General features: G+C 41.2%; 6 protein-coding genes across 6 annotated transcripts; 3 read left to right on the top strand and 3 right to left on the bottom strand.

The window, feature by feature from the left end:
• Positions 1-4205: 4205 nt before the first annotated feature.
• K441DRAFT_704864 (N-terminal nucleophile aminohydrolase) lies at positions 4206-5416 on the bottom strand. The gene is made up of 3 exons (XM_067653556.1): positions 5291-5416; positions 5131-5242; positions 4206-5064 (listed from the first exon to the last, which is right to left on the bottom strand). Exons 1-3 carry the CDS (start codon positions 5326-5328, stop codon positions 4450-4452), a joined length of 765 nt encoding a protein of 254 aa, XP_067505010.1. The 5' UTR covers positions 5329-5416; the 3' UTR covers positions 4206-4449.
• A 226-nt stretch (positions 5417-5642) lies between these two features.
• K441DRAFT_555897 (vacuolar protein sorting 55) lies at positions 5643-6211 on the top strand (the record flags this gene model as incomplete). The annotated part of the gene is made up of 3 exons (XM_067643303.1): positions 5643-5678; positions 5745-5958; positions 6078-6211. The coding sequence occupies 3 exons, from the start codon at positions 5643-5645 to the stop codon at positions 6209-6211; spliced, it is 384 nt and encodes a 127-aa protein (XP_067505009.1).
• A 374-nt stretch (positions 6212-6585) lies between these two features.
• Positions 6586-7273, bottom strand: K441DRAFT_555362 (UPF0220-domain-containing protein; the record flags this gene model as incomplete). Its single annotated transcript, XM_067643272.1, has 3 exons — positions 6586-6649; positions 6732-7096; positions 7181-7273. The coding sequence occupies 3 exons, from the start codon at positions 7271-7273 to the stop codon at positions 6586-6588; spliced, it is 522 nt and encodes a 173-aa protein (XP_067505008.1).
• A 263-nt stretch (positions 7274-7536) lies between these two features.
• On the top strand, positions 7537-8165 carry K441DRAFT_488102 (uncharacterized protein; the record flags this gene model as incomplete). The annotated part of the gene is made up of 3 exons (XM_067641959.1): positions 7537-7857; positions 7911-7985; positions 8037-8165. Coding segments are annotated over 3 exons (525 nt in total), but the record flags the coding sequence as incomplete, so codon positions are not given.
• Positions 8166-8237: 72 nt separating this feature from the next.
• K441DRAFT_704860 (hydrolase, alpha/beta fold family) lies at positions 8238-9828 on the bottom strand (the record flags this gene model as incomplete). Its single annotated transcript, XM_067653555.1, has 6 exons — positions 9157-9828; positions 8933-9093; positions 8802-8882; positions 8622-8745; positions 8436-8564; positions 8238-8384 (listed from the first exon to the last, which is right to left on the bottom strand). The coding sequence occupies exons 1-6, from the start codon at positions 9802-9804 to the stop codon at positions 8238-8240; spliced, it is 1290 nt and encodes a 429-aa protein (XP_067505006.1). The 5' UTR covers positions 9805-9828.
• Positions 9829-9996: 168 nt separating this feature from the next.
• Positions 9997-12928, top strand: K441DRAFT_658189 (uncharacterized protein). Its single transcript, XM_067648301.1, has 6 exons — positions 9997-10625; positions 10676-10786; positions 10837-10854; positions 10903-11018; positions 11063-11712; positions 11766-12928. Exons 1-6 carry the CDS (start codon positions 10056-10058, stop codon positions 12599-12601), a joined length of 2301 nt encoding a protein of 766 aa, XP_067505005.1. The 5' UTR covers positions 9997-10055; the 3' UTR covers positions 12602-12928.
• Positions 12929-20332: the final 7404 nt, after the last annotated feature.

The following is a 20332-nucleotide window of genomic DNA, read 5'->3' as shown; positions in this document are numbered from 1 at the left end:
TTATATAATTCGGGCTTATAAACGCACTAGCAATGTTCTAGAAGCGTATTAATAATGTGTTAGGAGAATACTTGGATGAATTTGTTATGGTATACCTTGACGATATTATTATCTACTTAATAAATAAGGAAGAGCATGGAGAATACGTTAAATGGGTTTTAAGGAGACTATAAGAAGAATAAATGCTAGTAGTAATTAAGAAATGCGAGTTCTTTACTAGGAAGACCGATTTCGTTAGATTTATTATTAAACTAGGCCAACTTAGCATAGATCTAAAGAAAATTGAGGCTATAGTGAATTAGCAAGAACCGGAGAACGTTACGCAATTAAGGTTATTTTTAGGGTTTTGTAATTACTGCAGAAGGTTTATAGCATAGTGGTTAAAGGATATTAAACCACTTACGCAATTAATAAAGAAAGAAGAACTATGGGTATAGGGAGAGGAATAGTAAGAACTCTTTAAGAAAGTTAAGGAGTTGTTTACCTAGGAGCTAGTTCTTAAGATCTATTAACTAGGACTAGAAACGGTTGTAGAAATAAATGTATTAGACTTTGCACTAGGAGTATATTTTATATAAAGGCATCCAGATAGATAGCATTTAGTAGCATATTATAGCCGAAAGATAATACTACTAGAGTTAAACTATAACATCTATAATAAGGAGTTGTTAGGTATAGTTGCAGTATTAAAGAAATAGAGAGCATTCTTGTAAGGCATAGAGAAACTATTTATGGTTAAAATGGATTATAAGAACCTAACGGGATTTCTAATAATAAAGGAACTTAACTAAAGATAGGTTAGATGGGTAGAGATACTTATAGAATACTATTTTAAGATTTAGTATACTAAAGGTATAGATAATACGCAAGCTAACGTATTAAGTTGAAAGGCTAAACTATAAAACGACAATAAGCTATTAGGGGCTTTACTACAAAAAGATACAGATAGACTGATTAGGTATAATTATCCGAAAATTATAGTAACTTAAGAAGATGAGTTAGAGAAAGTCTATAAGACACTAGAAAGCTTTTAGGTATAAAGAATTCTAGAAGCATAGCTAGAAGATCTATAGTTAGATATATACGAAAATTAAGAAGTAAAGTATATCCTAAGAAGTATAGTAGGATAGTTTATAGAAGACTTCTATAAAGGACTAACTTAGGGATACAACGGAGCTATAGGCTTAGTATTAAGACTCTAGGAGGAGTATATTATTAACGGAATCTAAAGAATAGCTAGGAAGGTTACTAAAGAGTGTTTAGATTACTAAAGGAATAAACTAATAAGGCATAAGCTATATAGAGGGCTATAACCTATTAAAATACTAGAGAGACTATAGGAGGTTATATTATGGGACTTTATTATTAAGTTACTAAAGTTAAGAGATCCTATTACCGGATAAGATTATAACGCGATCTTAGTAATAGTAGATAAGCTTACGAAGTGGGGATACTTTATAGCATATACGGAAGAAATCTTAGTAAAAGATGTTGCTAGAATCTATATTAAGGAAGTATTTGTAAGATATAGAGCACTAAATAAGATTATATTGGATAGGGATCTAAGATTCGTAGCAGTATTCTAAGAGGTATTCTTAGCAGAGTAAGGAGTTTAAGCAGTAACTTCTACCGCATATTATCCGCAGATAGACGGCTAAACGGAAAGATTGAACTAGATACTAGAATAGTATTTAAGGCATTACATTAATTACGTACAGAATAATTGGGTATCGCTATTACTAGTTATATAGTTTATATATAATGCAACACTATAAGAAGGAATAGGTATATTACTATTTAAGGCAAATTACGGGTATAAACCAAGAATATTATTATCGCTATATTAAGTAAAGAAAATGAGTAGCAGAGCTAAGTAAAGAATAGAGACTTTAATAAATCTTTATATAAACCTTACGGAAACAGCTAAGGTAGTACAGTAAAGAATAAAAAAATACTATGATGCTAGGAGATCTGAGGGACTAGATCTTAAGGAGGGAAATAAAGTATAGCTACTACACAAAAATTTTAAAAGTTAACGACTAAGTAAGAAGTTGGACTACGTTAGACTAGGACCTTTTAAAATTATATAAAGGATTTTACCGGTTATATTTAAGTTAAACCTACCAGCCAAAATAAAGATCTACCCTATATAGTATATTGCGATACTAGAGCTAGTATATAGGAATATTAAGCCACTGGTCTATAAGGTAGATATATATAAAGGACAGGAAGAAGATAAATGGTAAGTTTCGAAGATTGTTAGCTATAAAGATATTAACAATAAAATATAGTACAAAGTTAAGTGGATAGGCTACACTAAGACTACCTAGAAGCTACTAAAGAATTTAAAGAATGCTATAAGAAAGGTATAGGAGTATTAGAAGAGAAAAGGTTAGGTAATATTAATAAAGAAAGAGTATTAAAAAACGAGTTACCTAAGGGGGACCTAGAAAGAGCAACTGCCGAACTACTTAGAGTTATTTCCTTTACCATAGGAGGAGAGCCAGCTCTCTTATTACCTAGTTCCTAAAGACCTTATTTTATAAGTTTCTACTCCTTAAAACAAACCTTCTTACAAACCTTTTTAAGGCGAAGTAATTAAGTAAACGCCGTGATGTAAGTATCTAGAGCCTTCTGTTCCGTATTATAAGAATATTCCAACTTAGTAAGGGCTTAAGACAGTTTACTATCTAGCTATATAGTAGTAGATTAAATATAAAACCCTAAGATAAATTAATTAAGGAACTAGACGACTATTAAGAGTAATAGGTCGCGTATATTTAGTATTAGAGGTAGAGCGAACGTTATAGGACAAACAAATATTCGCTTTAGTGCACTTTAAATAAGAGGACGGTTGTCGCGAAGAAGGACTTGCTAGCGCAATATAGACTAACCCCTCTTTCGTATAATAAGAATATAGAGACGGTATAATCTTACTAAGAGATAATATTGCAGTAATAGTGTGGGTACGACGTTAGGTGTGTAAAGAAGAAATTGCTTTAGGTATAATAAGTAATAATATTAACCAAATTAATTAGATGGATATTACACCTCTAATAAACAACTTAGAGATATCTTAAATCTTTAAGGACAAAGATAAAGAGGAGGGAGATAGTGTTACGGACGCTTTAAGTATAATATTATAACTACTAGAAGAGGAGTCAAAAGAAGCTAGTTGGTTAATTTAGGTATAGTTTAGGATAGAACCGGTAGAACTATATAATAAGGAATGGTAGCTAAGGTTATATAATATACTACGTATTAAATAAGAGGAACGGGAGGAACTTACGTACCTTATGTATAAGACGTACATTATATACAGGAAGGATTTCATAGGAGTACAGTTGTGTATTTAAGGACCCTTGTTCCCTACCTAGATAGTTCCTTCTTTATAGTGATTCTTAGAATACAATTGGAGTTAATCTGTTGGGCAACCACTCCACCAGTTGTTATTACGTTGTTGACTACTGTCTTTGCATTTCCTACACACCTAGCCCATTGACAGAACCCATCGTAGTTCTTGCTACAAGGTTCCGTTACAAGAGATACTTCTTTAAGAAAATTAATTATCCTTAGATAAAGAGTAAACGATTTACTATAATAATCTATAAATAATTTAACTACTTATAAAGGACGGACAAGAACTATTTATAAGGCTTTAATACGTTAATATATACCACCACTAGCTACGCTAAGAAGTACGCGATAATTGAAGTAGAATTAATTAAATACCTATCGCTGCTATAGTCACAGACGGCTTAACAAAGGCCCTACCGCGTTAGAAGCATAAGGCGTTCGTTTAATAATTAAATCTTATTAATATTAAGGATCTAATTTAATTTAATCTAGATAATATTAGATAAGGTAACTCTATAGAGGATTTCTTTGACTTAACACCAAATTGCCTATATTAACTTTTTGTTCTATTTTCTATTTAGCTGCTTAGTTAAGACAAGTAACTAGGGGGGTATATCGACCGTCGAGGTCACTGTCAGGTACCACCTTATGACTTACCACCCTATTTCTTGCCATCTTACCTACCCTTTGACTCGGTCATCGACTCGGCTATCGACACGGTCACCGACTTAGTCTACTACCCCTTCCTTATATATATAGAGAGCTTCTAGAGCTAGCTTCAATCAACAGAGTTCTTATAAGGACTTGTCCGTCCGACAGATACCCTTTAGACCATGATCTGGATTGGGGGCCCTCTTATCAGACTGACGCTATAATTACCAGGGTAGCAGCAGAAACCAAAGGACCACAATAAGTGTTAGGAACAGCGAAGGAGATAAAAGGAGTCTAATGTGACGGAGTTAAACTACTTCATCTGATGCAGATATTCTACCTTAGAATCCCGGCCAGGTCATAGACACCAACGACATGTCTTTACCTCATAGCTGTTATCTTCCAAAATGTGCATAAGGCCTTCCGCAAACTCAATTACCCTCATGAGTCGACCTCCATGCCTTCTCCAACTTCGGGCGCACTTTCCCGACTCTCGAACGTCGTTTCCAACCATCCCGCGATCTCCTGGCCCTCATACAACTTGAAGTTCTCATCGACTCCTCCGACACCAATGCTCGTGTTGTCAATTGTTAGCTCCTTATCCTGGCTCAAGCTCTCCTTAAGGGCCCTCAGAGCATGCTTAATGAGTTCTTCCCTGTTCGCACCCTCAAACTCATCCAAATTCCGCTCAAGATACGTCCTTGCCATCTGGCTACGCGCACCAATTCCACAGGCCACCATTTCCTGTGTAACACCTGACGGTTGGAATTCAAAAAGGTGAGGACCCTTAGCATCGACACCGGCGATTAGGAGTCCAACACCATATGGCCGCCTCCCGTATTGTTGCGTGTTAGTCTGCGCGCGGTCGGCGATCCGTGTCGTGATTTCGGAGAGCGGAATGGCGCGGTCGTATGTTAGACGGCTGGCGAGAGATTGCTGCTTCATGAAATTGGAGAGGACACGGGCATCGGATGCGAGGCCGGCGAGAGCGATACCATAGTGAGAATCTATTGGGATAATTTTCTTCTGGTAGGAGGAAAGTTCTTCTGCATTTCGCTGGGATCCAATGTGAGTACTTTAGGAATTTAGGAACTGGGTGAGAAGAGGTGCGAGTTTGAGTACTTTTATTGCGGCCAGTACGGCATGCGTTTTGCTGACGACACCCACAACAACCGAGCCTTGCTTCACAGCTTCCTGTGCATACTCGACTTGGAATATTCGGCCCTGGGGTGAGCTAAGAGCTTTTAGCTTGTGAATTCATGGGAGCGCTTGGAACACGTACAAGGTTACTGAGTCGTTATCGTAGTTATTGCGGAACATTGTGATTATATTTCGAGGTGATCTAGAGAGTGTTGGGAGAGTTTTGTGTAAGTAGAGGCCTCGTTGCGGATATAACGGTGAAGTTGAGGTTGAGGCAGCAAAGTGGACGCGGACAGGGATGCCACTTGAGCCGCAACACCCAACCTTCTAGGCGCTAACCTCCGCAACGTCAGCTTGTGGGCAATATCAACTTCCTTATACGACACCATTCTACTACTCTATAGTGCATTTCCGTTTCTGCTCTCTTGCCAGTAACATAACGCAAAGTTCTGCATTTGCTCCAAATCTCCCAAAACACCCAGCGCCTCCCGACCATGGCAGGTCTTAAGACCATCATAGCACTATCCTTCGTAGGGCTCTCCGCAACCGAAACCCACCCTTCGCCACTTGTATATACTAAATCGTTCATACCTTAGGTTCTAGCGATTGGCTTCCTCCTTGTCATCCTCTCCTCAGCCCTATGGCACAACTTCTACCCCCTCTTGGTCGTGGCTACCTACGTAATTGCACCACTCCCCAACTGGATATGCGGACGTGCCGCGAACCCAGATGACTTTATGGAGAGCTCAGGCAGTGGTGTTCTTGACTTTGGAAGATTCTTAACGGGCTTCTTGGTCGTTATGGGAATTGGTATGTTCTACCTGTCTTGTTTGCCGAGGTTGCCAGCCACGTGGTGGAGTGGACATGGTAGTTGTTGATCGGTAAACGTTACGAATGGGAATGAATGCTAATTTAATGGGAACTTATAGCTTTACCCGCGCTTCTGGCCCATTGTGCTATCATTCAGAACCCCGCAATGGTCATGTCGATCATTGGTGGACTGTTGATCTATGGAACTATTATCAGTTTCACCATGTTCTTCCAGGAGGAACAGGAATTTTAAATGGTGTAGTGCGTGATGGTGTTGTAGGGGAAGTGAGGGGGTGGGGCTCAGGTTGTGAAATGTACAGTAGAGCCAGTCATGTTAAGAAGTTTTGTTAAATTCCAGGGTAATGCTGCGCTATTGTTTTCGAGTTCTGGTTGCACGGTTCAAGGAGTACTTCCAGTTTCGTGTAGCATTATGCCAAGAATATATTGCAACCATCAAGTCCACCCACTTCCGAGTGGACGGCCTGATGTGTACATGTTAACATGGATTTATGTAAGATCGAATACTCCCAGGCGCCAGCTATTTTACATGTAAATAAGGGGAATACGCTTATAAGGAAATACAATGCCCAATTCCCACTCTCTCCGCCTGTTTGGCCTTCCCAGGTATCAAAGCGCTAAATTATATGTATATTCATCCTCCATATTTTGCGAAACCCAGAGAACAACAGAACTATAATAAAAGTGGTTAGCCGTCCATCTTCTTATAAATTCCGTCTGCTAGATAATAGATGAGTCTACGAGCATGAACTTACCTCAGCATAATAAAGGCATTCGCAACGACATTCGCAACTCCCATCCACAGTGTGGGAAACACATACTCCGGCACCACATATTTCAACGCCATAACAGTCACAGCGCCTGCTAGTCCTCCTGCCATCAGCGCAAAGCCGAGGAACAGTACCAAGCGGGCTTTCCAGGCCACTCCATTCCCACTATACGAGAAGCTATCGGCGGAGAGCCGCGACTTATCGATCGAGTTAATGACTAGCATGCCCAGCGCACTGCAGATGCCGGGAATCCAGTCTACGAAGGTGATGTGCACAGCTGGATCAGAGCCGTTGAGTGCTGATTTTGAGTAGGCGGCAGCGTCGATAAACATATAGAAGCCGAGGGAAAACTAAAGGATAATTAGATTACTTCTGAAATGGCGAGGTATATATAGGTCTGTGACTATGCTCGAGCGAGGGTGGGTGAGGCATACCAGTGCGCCGGCTGTGTAGACGCCTGCCGTACGGGTATTGGCGCTATTAAGCCATTGTGGCTTCGGGAAGCGGAAGAGCCTATGAGAAGACATGGCGAAAGGATGTAGTAGGGACACTGTATCGTGGTGGGATTTGGAGTGCTGAGGGGAGCTGTATAAGGCGTTGTTGCAGGCAGAGCTAGGTCGTCTCGTAAGCGCCTAGCGCGACCCTAGAGCAGCCTGCCAAGGCTACACGGACTAAAAACTCGCGACTTTGTCTTCGAAACTTTTTGCGGCTTGCACTCGCGATTTCGAAAATATACAAGCACTTAACAATGGCGCTCACAAAACCATCAAAGCCGAAAAGGAAAGCTGGTGCTAGCAAGAAGACATCAAAGCCCTCCACGAACGGCGGTATATCCAAACGCAAAGCCAAACAAGCAGCTTTGGCAAAACCTGGAGGACCGCAAAAGACAAAGCCTTCGAGTGCAACCCAACCAAAGAAAAAGAAAAAAATCTATACCGAGAAAGAGCTTGGGATTCCGAAGCTGAATATGATTACTCCAGCAGGCGTACAGAAGCCCAAGGGAAAGAAGAAAGGCAAGATTTTCGTGGATGATCAGGAGAGCATGATGACAATTTTGGCTATGGTGAACGCGGACAAGGAAGGCCAGATTGAATCAAAGATGATGAAGGCGGTTAGTTGAATGTCTATCATAGCACAATTTCTATAGTTAATATTTCCTCTCAGAGGCAAATGGAAGAAATTCGGGAGGCCAGGCGGAAGGAGGCAGAAGCTCGTCAAAAACAAAAGCATGCTAAATTGGTAATCGCATGACTATATATGAGTGCATGGAAAGGGCTAATATCCGGTTAGGAGGAAACCAAGGACTCTCTCCGCAAGAAGCGAAAACACAAGAGCGATACTTCAGCATTGAAAGAGGATGTTGAGAACATGCCACCGAAGCCCTCGAAGGGTAACCAAAAAAGGGTTTCCTTCGGTTGATTCATATCTATCATATCTATATCCGTCTATGGTCTCTACGGTCATTACACTGGAAAAGTAGTCATGAATTATTCATGATGGGATATGCAGCCTTCTATGCATCGGATCGAATACTGGCTTCTTCCCAGATGGAACTAGAGTACCATTGGAGCCGATATTCTCACTACTTGAAGATTCGAAATCGATATCATCCGCTATCTTCATCAGAAAGGCGACGACCTACTCGCTATCAGAAAACATCCAGGAATGAGTCATAGCAAATAAACCTACAGCCTTCGCGAACCACCTTTGGCCTCCCAGCTGGAACCAACTTAGGTGACCGCCGAGTGATGTGGTGCAGAGAACTACGTACGGGTTCTGCTTGAACTCTTCGTAGGGAATCGCTTCGTTGACGGCAATCTTCGGAGAGCGCGTTTAGGAGAGCATCAATCCTATGGGATTAGAAACGGTACTTACAGGGTCATCTTCAGCGTTGATAGCAAAGAATGGTATCTTAACAGCAAGCAATGAATCTGTGGACGCCGCATCACGGTAGTATGCACCTTCTGTAGGGTATCCCCAAGTTGGTCCTTGAATATATCTACAAGAACGAGTCGTGAGCAAAAGATGACTCGACCTTACAGCCTTGGAACTCACCTGTCAAACTCGTGAAGGTATTTTATTTTATTGACCTTATCCACGTCAATATTGGGGATTTTCAGAATCTGGTCGGAATGTCTGCACTGATTAGCCTCAATCTCGGTAAAACACTAACCTGTGCAACCTACGCTTCAAAAAGCTTCTTCATATTCCCACCCATTATCCTAGAATATACCTCGAGACCAATCCATGACCTCTGCAACGCTAAAGAGCTAACCTCTAAGTTCCATGGATTCGAGCAGACGACAGCAGCCTTCAACTCGCAACTTAGCCCTTCCTCACCAACATACTGAAGACTTTAGTGAATATGATTTTCATATTAATGACAAAGCCGGAAGTAACCAATACTTACGTTAGTCAAGATATTAGCTCCCAATGAATAGCCAATCCCAAATAAGGGTCGATTTGGAAATGCCTTACGCAGCCATTTGACCGTCTGCCGGACATCCCAGGTTGCCCGGGCATTGTAAAGAAAGGGAGTGGTGGTTTTAGACATAGCACATCCCCTTGAGTTAACCACGCACGCTTCCCATCCTCCCTCTTTAGTGACCAATTGTGCCAGAACATGCCTCAAATAAATTTCGTGCGAACCGCCGCTCAATCCGTGAAGCGTGACTAGCATAGGCTTGCTATCAAGTGATCCAATACTTCCAGACTCATCTTCAGTGAAGTAGGTGGTCCTCTCCGGTAGTGTATCATCTTTCGCACTTGGCGAATGAACCACGAAGTCGACAGCAAAGGTTCCTGGGCATGTCTGCTCATCCGATTCGAATATTTTCCTTTTGTAGATGATTGGAGCGTCCCGATTTTTGACTGCCGTCCAGGCAGTTTGCAAATGCCCATTAAATAATAAAGGGTTCAAATAGCATGGTGGCGTAGTCTTCTCACATAAGTCGGAGAGCAGGACGTGGGCACCAGCTTTGGTTGTAAGTTTGATGGTATTCGGAGCATGGGTGAACGAGATTCTGGCATGTCCAAGGATCCAAGATAGGTCGACCATACTGTAGCAATGGGTTTGAAGGAGGCCAAAAGCTTTTACGGTTACCACATGTTCGAACAGAAGATATATAAGATCTGAGCCTCGGTCCGCCAGTCGCGCCTCTTTGTCCAATCAATGAGCTACAAGCCAAGACACTAACCACGCCTCGACGCCGCGAGTGATTCGACCGTCTTCATCGTCTTTCACCATTAGCATGGAGTGAATAGAGGAAGGGGTCTGACGACCACTTTACCTCCTCCCTAGAGCCCGCTATGGATTACCGATATCAGTACTCCCAACAGCCGCCACCGGTTGGCCAGTACCCGCCTCCTGCTTCAGCACCAGGGTATCCTCCGAATGCCTATGCCTTACCCAATATGCCACCTCAGATGGTGCCACGACCATATCCGCAGCCTCGGCAAGTACAGAATCATCCGATGGTTGTTATTCCGCAGCGCTCAAGTCAGTTCAACCAGCAGAACCAGCAACAAAATGCGAATCGGCACCCTCAATACATACAACCTCAAGCACCTGTACCAAGACCGCAACCTCCGCAAAAGCCACAACATCCGCAAGCCCAGCCGTATCCTCAAGTCGTGATACCGAAGCTATCTTCTCCTACTCTGGCCACCCCCTCTATTTCCACACCTGCGACCGCCGCAACTACCGATGCAGCCTCACCTGTTAGCTACCAATTTTTATTACTTTCACTGGCCGAGGAATATATTGCTGCGGCGCATTGGATGGGTTCTACCGCCGCGCTAGCCCAAAGGCCAAAAGATCTAGGGAAATACTACAAGCTCATGGCGACGGGGCTAGGATGCATGGAGTCAGTCCTAAAGGTTTGATGGCTGGTTCCCGTTGGGGATCGACGGTATTGATTAGAAAACAGAACTGGAGGTTACATCCCCGTATGGAGGCCACTCTAAGTCTGCGATATGCAAGCTTGCTTCACGACGAGACGGATAATAACACTGTAGCAGAGACTGTACTAAGTAAAGGGGTATGCTATCAATCCTACAACTTCGTCTGCAGCGTGCTAATATAGTGAAGATTACATTATGTCAAAGGGTAGGTAGTGGCCATCACGCAAGGCATAGATATGTCTAACTTTCACAGAACCGATTGCTAGACTTGAAATACAGCATGCAACACCTCCTTGCCCGTGTACTGTTCAAAACCAGCCCTAGAGCCGCTCTTAAGACACTAGATAATGTCATACCGGAGGCCGAAGCGTAAGTATGTTCGTATGTCTTAGTATGTGGCTAATAAACTGCAGATATCAGCACGTTGTGTGGATATATGCGTTCCGCTTCTTGCGAGTCTCGCTATCATTACAAATGCCTTCACATCCTGAGACTTCATCAGTACTTCAAAACCTCCATAGCATATCTACGCTCGCCGAAAGGCAGGGAGACAAGGCCATATATGTCACGTGTGCAGCTCTCGAAGCAATGGTACATTTACGAACTCCAGGATCAGATAGCATTGAACAAGCCCAGCGAGCAATTGCCTCGGCTAGGAGCCTCCAGCTGGAGACGTCTGTCAGAGATCTTGGACAGATTGTAGCCTTACTCGACTTTCTGGACCTTGCATGCAGCTTACAACACTATATTCCGGATCAAGCATTAGCGAAAATGGCAACCATGCAGGCAATAATGGATCAAGCCGTGCTACCAAATAAGGATAAAGATATGGATAATGGAACTTTTACCGTGCTCCTCGACCGAAGTTCTGGTGGACAGTTAACTGCATCAACGGGCGGAATTTTCCAGAGAACCGTAGATGGTCGGGATCGGCTCACTTTTTCCTGGATTCACCGGCGAGATCTATACTCCCTAGCTTACTATTTAAGTGGGGTGACATCACAGTTTAAACATGAAGGGAAGGCTGAGAGCTACCTCCGAGAAGGACTCAAGTTGATTCGTGGTAAATAATTTCTATATTGCACTAGTGTCTTCAGATAACTGACTAGGCTCTAGAGAGTTTTGACCTTCGCGAAGGGGCGCCTGAATCCATTGCAAGCGCGTCAAGTCGAATGAGCTGGAGAACTGTAATTGAATGGCACATCAGATTACACCTAGCATTCATGTCCTGCAGCCGTGCAGATTGGTCTTCTGCAGAGATGGCTCTGGAGTCATTACGTGAGATTGCTACGAATCCTTCAATTGACAGCTCGGGCACATTGACGCGATTCGCAACCTACCTCAGCGGCGTCATTGAGCAGGGAAAAGGGTCAACAGCCTCTGCTCTATCGACCTATCAGTCGCCTATACTTAGTCTTCCTAATTCGAATGTACGTACATCTGATGCACGTACTGATGTCTCAATCCTTGCCGCTATGAACTCACTACTTATCATCCGCGATGCTTCTCACCCGCAACACCACATTGCGGAAAATCTCCTTGCTGGCATTGAACCGCTTTGCCTCACACATCCAAACAAAAGCATAGTCTCCGCCTTCCACCTTATCAAAGCAACTACCAACTCCAAGGACTCGATCGTGAAAACCAAACAGTGCATTAAGTCAGCCTTACAAGCAGCCAAGAGTATCTCCAATCAACAACTACTTTGCATTTCGATGAACCTTATGACAGCTATGTTCTTTACAGATATTATGGGCGAGCAAGCTGAAAAGAGCGCGAACGCCGGCAGGCTGTTGGCGAAAAGATGTAAAGATGACTTGTGGATCTGTGTTGCCGATGGAATGCTAGTGGACACGCTAGAAAAGCACGGCAAAGTGCAAGAGGCGCAGGTTGTACGGCAAGAGATGCTGGAGTTGAAGGATAAGCTGCCGCATAATCTAACTGGTGCTTAGAAGAGCTGGATAGCAAGCTGGGCTTTTTTGCCGGAGTAATTTTAAAATCTTATGTCTGGGTTTAGCAATGGCTTGTGGTGTATTTCGGCTATCCTGTGGCATTAGTGGCGTATGTGTTGTCAAAATTACCTACTAGGGTTGGCGGATTATGTGGCGTTTTCAACCCGGTGTTGGTGGTTCATTATATGGTGTTGATGATATGTAAGAGTATGGTGCATTGCGGATGCATATAGGGAAATTTTGCTAGGCGAGAACTTCAAAATTCTAAGTCGTTTTGCGAGGCGTCTTGGTCACGTCTACGTACATAAGGTACCGCCATAGTAGGACTTCGCGAAAATCGCGAAAATCAAAGTTCCCTATATGCATCCGCAATGCACCATACTCTTACAGTATCTATCACATATCGGGGGGGCTGATTTGGCGCGGTTACGACCCGGGTTAATACGAGGTTAGGGCCACCCCTGCTGATAACGCGCCCGAACCCCGCACGAGGTCGCGCAGTGACCGCCCCCAAGTACTTTCGCACGCGATTTTGGGCGAAAAGGTACATAATTTGTGTTAGATCGGTACTTCTAGACGGTCGCGTAATATTACTCTAAATTTATAACACCTAAACGGGCTCTATTCCTACATTAAGGCGTCTTAGTTACTATAGTACAGTCCTATATTAAGACGTCTCAGTTACTATAGTATAGTCCTATATTAAGGCGTCTCGGTTAATACAGTGCAGTTATATATTAAGGCGTTTTAGTTACTATAGTGCAGTTCTATATTAAGGCGTCTTAGTCACTACAGTGCAGTTATATATTAGGGCGTCTTAGTTACTATAGTGCAGTCCTATATTAAGACGTCTTAGTCACTATAGTATAGTCCTATATTAAGGCGTCTTGGTTAATATAGTACAGTTATATATTAAGGCGTTTTGGTTACTATAGTACAGTTCTATATTAAGGCGTCTTAGTCACTACAGTATAGTTATATATTAGGGCGTCTTAGTTACTACAGTATAGTCCTATATTAAGACGTCTTAGTTACTAGTATAGTCTTATATTAAGGCATCTTAGTTACTATAGTAAAATAGGTATTATCTACTACTTAAAAGGGAGCCTCCCCTACTCTAAATATTCTTATAAAGCTAATCTAAAAAATGCCGGCCTTATAGCTGTTCTAGCTAGTTAATAGCCTATCTCTTATCTCTTACTATACTATCTTCTACGCGCTATCTTATATCCTTAATTATTCTGCGGTAATAGCTATAGAATATAGCCTCGCTATTAACCTACTAGCGCGCCCCCTAGCAGTAATTAAAAGCTTTAATTAACGGCCCACCCGCTAGCTCTAAAGTCCACTTAGCCCAAAGCTAAAACACTAAATTACTGCCCTAAAGTATCTTATATTTCCTTAGCGGCACCTATAGGTTAAGGATAAATAGGAGAGGTAGTTAAGTATTTACTTACGCCTACGTTAGCGGGGGTGGTATAGATATAGTAGATAGCTAAGTGGGGGATGCGGATATTAGCTAAGCAGGGGGTGCGGATATAGTAGATAGCTAAGTAAGGGGTGCAGATATTAGCTAAGCGGGGGGTGCAGATATAGTAAATAGCTAAGTAGGCGGTATAGATATCATAAATAGCTAAGCGGGTAGCGCGGATATAGTAAACGTTATAGTAAATAGCGTGGGCCTACCTAAAGGTAGATATATGGACTCTATAGGCCCTATCTAAATACCTATCTTTTCTTACTAGATTTATATAGGTATAGGTATAAATAATACTAATAACCTTTTTATCTCATTAAGGCGTTCTAAGATCATATATATATATAATTAAACACCTTTAATCTCTAAGATTGCGGCCTTATATTTTAGCTTAGCTACGGCCTTATAGGCAGGCCAGTATTTCCGCATTATTAGCTTATTTAGCATAACTACGTTAGCTAGCGAGCTTTCTACCCGCGCAGTAAACCTCTAGTACTCCTTATAGCTAAAAAGGGAATCCTTTTATAGGGGGTAGAGCGGGAACTACTTATATAGGATTACTAAGTCCTATAATAGGATTACCCTAAGCGCGTAGAGGAGGCGTAGAAATCCTAAGCCTGTAAGGTTAAGCCGTATAACCTTATTATCGGCCCTATCTAGGTAGTAGGTCTCTATACATTTTAGCTAAATATTAGTCTTAGGCCATATCTTTAAATAGAGGGCCTTTTCCGGCACCTCCTACGCGCGGGGGAAAAAGTAGCTCTTTTTTTCCTTTAGAAAGCTAGTAATTAACTATATAAACGTATAGGGTAGGTAGCAAAGGTAGGCTCCTATTATTATATCTATATTTTAGCGTCCGGCCCATCTAATTTAGGTCTCCTTAACGCCGCTAAGCTTAGCGTACTAGACGCTCTACTTATAGGCGCTATAGGTCTTCTCTTTTAAGTAAATCCCTACTCCTTAGAACATCTTCTTATTCTATTTAAACTGCGTATAATAGCTTAACAGCCGTTATAGTACTTTAACACTGCTAGGGAAGATATATAGGTTATAGTAGTCCTCTAGCTACTAAAAGGATGGGAAGCTCTTAGCACTATCCTTACCCTAGCGGTTAAAGAAGTAAAAGGCTATTATAGAGAAAGGGTAAAGGATAGGGTCAGCGTTCCGTATATAGCCTATATACTTAACCTTACTATACTAGTTCTACTTCCCTTATATTATTAACATAATTATATACGGCGCTAGCTTATCTAGCTTAGGCCCTTTATTCTCTAGTTTAATAAAAATAAGGTTAGTAAGCTAAACGTCCCGTTTACTCTCACCCTAGGTAATAGTAGTATAGCCTAAGAAACGGGTTAAAAAACGGTAGCTGTATAGACTAAATAGGGTATATAGTAGTAGTAATATATAAACCTAATAAATGCTTAGCCATAGTTTAAAGGTAAGACTTAACTAAACCTAGTATCTTAGAGCCCGTCTTCTAGCACTAAGTAATTGCCCTTTTAAGCCCTTTAATATCGTAGCCGCCAGTAATTATAAATAGGCCTTAGTTAATAAAGTTAACGCGTTAAATCCGGTCCTTATCACGGCGGACACTATCTAGTATTGCTAAGAGCTTCGCCCCCTATAGCGGCTATAAGGCCTTACCTTTTAATTACTATATATAAAGCTTAGTAATAGCGGAGACGTAGCTATTTATAACTAAGTATTAAACTATCTCGTTAAATAGGGCGTCTAGGGCCTCCTTATCCTATATCTCTTCCTTATTCTTTATAGCTTCCTCTACGGCTACAGCTGCCCTTATAGCTGCCTTCCCCCCTAGCTACCCTCCCGCCGTCTTTTGCCTCTTCTTTACTCGCTTACTATTTTTCTATATCTCTTTCTGTTTTAACTTCCATTTTTAATAGCTAGCGGCCTATAATTCTTAGTTAATAACTTACTGCTTTAGAAATAGGTAAAGCTTATCTTTCGTTACCTAGGCGCCGTCTATATTACCTTTTAGTTTTATATACTAGTCTTTCCACTCTTTTTACTTTGGCTTATACGCCCTTATAGTATTTTTTAAGCGCTAGGCCTTATAAATATCCTATAGCCGCGCCGTTTAGGCCTTAAATTCGCTCTAGAGGCTATAGAGGGGGAAGGCTAAGGGGGCTTCCTTTAACCGTAAAGTGGACTATAGGGTAAGAAGATTTTTAAAAGACTCTATATCTATAAGAGGTAAGGGGAAAGACGTATAAGCGTAGTATAGGTAAATAGAGCTACCAAACGCGTAAATATTAAAGGAGAAGGGAGAAGAGGGCTCTATATTATAGAATTAGAATTATAGTAGGCCTTTCTATATAAAATCAAAAGCCCTATATAAGCTAAGAGCTAACGCAGGCATAAAGATAGAAGAGGGTTAGAAAATAGGATTGTTAAGGCAATAATAAGGTTAAGGGCGCGCGCTAAGGACTTCTATACTAACCTAGTACTAACCTAGGCCTTAAAAACGCGTCTAAAAAGTAGGGGCCACCACCAAAGGGGGGGGTAATATTTGGACGATATATCGCGGACCTTAGGGGCTCGTATATAACCTGAGGTTATGCTAAGCCTAACCCAGACCTCTAATACCTATCACATATTAGGGGGGCTAATTTAGCGCGGTTATAACCTAGGTTAATATAAGGTTAGGGCTACCCCTACTAATAATACGCCTAAACCCCATATAAGGTCGCGTAGCAACCGCCCCTAAGTACTTTCGCACGCGATTTTGGGCGAAAAGGTATATAATTTATATTAGATTGGTACTTCTAGACGGTCGCGTAATATTACTCTAAATTTATAACACCTAAATAGGCTCTATTCCTACATTAAGGCGTCTTAGTTACTATAGTGTAGTCCTATATTAAGACGTCTTAGTTACTATAGTATAGTCCTATATTAAGGCGTCTTAGTTAATACAGTATAGTTATATATTAAGGCGTTTTGGTTACTATAGTATAGTTCTATATTAAGGCGTCTTAGTCACTATAAGTGCAGTTATATATTAGGGCGTCTTAGTTACTATAGTATAATCCTATATTAAGACGTCTTAGTCACTAGTATAGTCCTATATTAAGGCGTCTTAGTTACTATAGTAAAATAGGTATTATCTACTACTTAAGAGGGAGCCTCCCCTACTTTAGATATTCTTATAAAGCCAATCTAAAAAATGCCGGCCTTATAGCTGTTTTAGCTAGTTAATAGCCTATCTCTTATTTCTTGCCATACTATCTTCTACGCGCCATCTTATATCCTTAATTATTTTACGGCAACGGCTATAGAATATAGCCTCGCTATTAACCCGCTAGCGTACCCCCTAGCAGTAATTAAGAGCTTTAATTAACGGCCTACTTACTAGCCCTAAAGTCTACTTAGCCTAGAGCTAGAACACTAAATTACCGCTCTAAAGTATTTTATATTTCCTTAGTAGCGCCTATAGGTTAAGGATAAATAGGAGAGGTAGTTAAGTATTTACTTACACCTATATTAGCGGGGGTGGTATAGATATAGTAGATAGCTAAGTAGGGGGTGCGGATATAGTAAACAGCTAAGTAGGTGGTGTAGATATCGTAGATAGCTAAGTAGGTGGCGCGGATATAGTAGATATTATAGTAAACGGCGTGGGCCTACCTAAAGGTAGATATATAGACTCTATAGGCCCTATCTAGATGCCTATCTTTCCTTACTAGATCTATATAGGTATAGGTATAAATAATACTAATAACCTTTCTATCTCACTAAGGCGTTCTAAAATCGTATATATATATAATTAAACACCTTTAATCTCTAAGATTGCGGCCTTATATCTTAGCTTAGCTATAGCCTTATAGGTAGGCTAGTATTTCCGCATTATTAGCTTATTTAATATAACTACGTTAACTAGCGAGCTTTTTACCCATATAGTAAACCTCTAGTACTCCTTATAGCTAAAGAGGGAGTCCTTCTATAGGGGGTAGAGCGGGAACTGCTTATATTAAATTACTAAGTCCTATAATAGGATTACCCTAAGCGCGTGGAGGAGGCGTAGAAATCCTAAGCCTATAAGGTTAAGCCGTATAACCTTATTATCGGCCCTATCTAGGTAGTAGGTCTCTATACGTTTTAGCTAAATATTAGTCTTAAGCTATATCTTTAAATAAAGGGCCTTCTTTAGCACCTCCCACGCGCGGGGGAAAAAGTAGCTCTTTTTTTCCTTTAGGAAGCTAGTAATTAACCATATAAACGTATAGGGTAGGTAGCTAAAGTAGGCTCCTGTTATTATATCCGTATTTTAGCGTCCAGCCCGTTTAATTTAGGTCTCCTTAATGCCGCTAAGCTTAGTATGCCAGACGCTCTACTTATGGGCGCTATAGGTCTTCTCTTTTAAGTAAATCCCTACTCCTTAGAACATCTTCTTATTCCATTTAAACTGCGTATAATAGCTTAACGGCCATTATAGTACTTTAATACTGCTAGAGAAGATATATAGGTTATAGTAGTCCTCTAACTACTAAAAGGATAGGAAGCTCTTAGTACTGTCCTTACCCTAGCAGTTAAAGAAGTAGAAGGCTATTATAGAGAGAGGGTAGAGGATAGGGTTAGTGTTCCGTATATAGCCTATATACTTAACCTTACCGTACTAGTTCTGCTTCCCTTATATTATTAACATAATTATATACAGCGCTAGCTTATCTAGCTTAGGCCCTTTATTCTCTAGTTTAATAAGAATAAGGTTAGTAAGCTAAACGTCTTATCTACTCTCGCCCTAGGTAATAGTAGTATAGCCTAAGGAATAGGTTAGAAAACGGCAGCTATATAAACCAGATAGGGTATATAGTAGTAGTAATATATAAACCTAATAAATGCTTAGCCGCAGTTTAAAGGTAAGACTTAACTAAACCTAGTATCTTAGAGCCCGTCTTCTAGCACTAAGTAATCGCCCTTTTAAGCCCTTTAACGTTATAGCCGCTAGTAATTATAAATAGGCCTTAGTTAATAAAGTTAACGCGTTAAATCCGGTCCTTATTACGGTGGACGCTATTTAGTATTACTAAGAGCTTCGCCCCCCATAGCGGCTGCAAGGCTTTACCTTTTAATTACTATATATAAAGCTTAGTAATAGTAGAGACGTAGCTATTTATAACTAAGTATTGGACTATCTCGTTAAATAGGGCGTCTAGGGCCTCCTCGTCCTATATCTCTTCCTTATCCTTTATAGCTTCCTCTACGGCTATAGCTGCCCCTATAGCTGCCTTCCCCCCTAGCTACCCTTCCGCCGTCTTCTACCTCTTCTTTACTTACTTACTATTTTTCCACATCTCTTTCCGTTTTAACTTCCGTTTTTAATAGCCAGCGGCCTATAATTCTTAGTTAATAACTTACTGCTTTAGAAATAGGTAAAGCTTATCTTCCGTTACCTAGGCGCCGTCTATATTGCCTTTTAGTTTCGCGTACTAGTCTTCCTACTCTTTCTACTTCGGCTTATACGCCCTTATAGTATTTTTTAAGCGCTAGGCCTTATAAATATCCTATAACCGCGCCGTCTAGGCCTTAAATTCGCTCTAGAGGCTATAGGGGGGGAAGGCTAGGGGGGCTTCCTTTAACTATAAAGTGGACTATAGGGTAAGAAGATTCTTAAAAGACTCTATATCTATAAGAGGTAAGGGGGAAGATATATAAGCGCGGTATAGGTAAATAGAGCTACTAAATGCGTAAATATTAAAGGAGAAGGGAGAAGAGGGCTCTATATTATAGAATTAGAATTATAGTAGGCCTTTTTATATAAAATTAAAAGCCCCGCGTAAGCTAGGAGCCAGCGTAGGTATAAGGATAGAAGAGGGTTGGAAAATGGGATTATTAAGGCGACGATAAGGTTAAGGGTATGCGCTAAGGACCTCTATACTAACCTAGTACTAACCTAGGCCTCAAAAACGCGTCCGAAAAGTAGGGGCCACCATTAAAGGGGGGGGGTGATATTTGGACAATATGTCGCGGACCTTGGGGGCTCGTGCGTAACCTGAGGTTATGCCAAGCCTAACCCGGACCTCCGATACCTGTAGGTATGGGTAAAGGCACATATTATATTACATTTCGCGTCTGGAATTCCTAAGGACGCAATGGGGCCGTCGGACGCTATATATTCATTTGCAATCAAACTACTTAAATGTACTCGAATGCCATTGCGGGAATTAAAATTTGCCCACTCTCTTTGACTTCCCTTTCTTCTCATCACAACCCGCGGACGCCGGAGAAAA

The sequence above is a fragment of the Cenococcum geophilum genome (genome assembly GCF_001692895.1).
Source record: "Cenococcum geophilum 1.58 unplaced genomic scaffold K441scaffold_16, whole genome shotgun sequence".
Lineage (NCBI taxonomy): Eukaryota > Fungi > Ascomycota > Dothideomycetes > Gloniales > Gloniaceae > Cenococcum > Cenococcum geophilum.
This window is presented reverse-complemented; position numbering and strand designations above follow the sequence as displayed.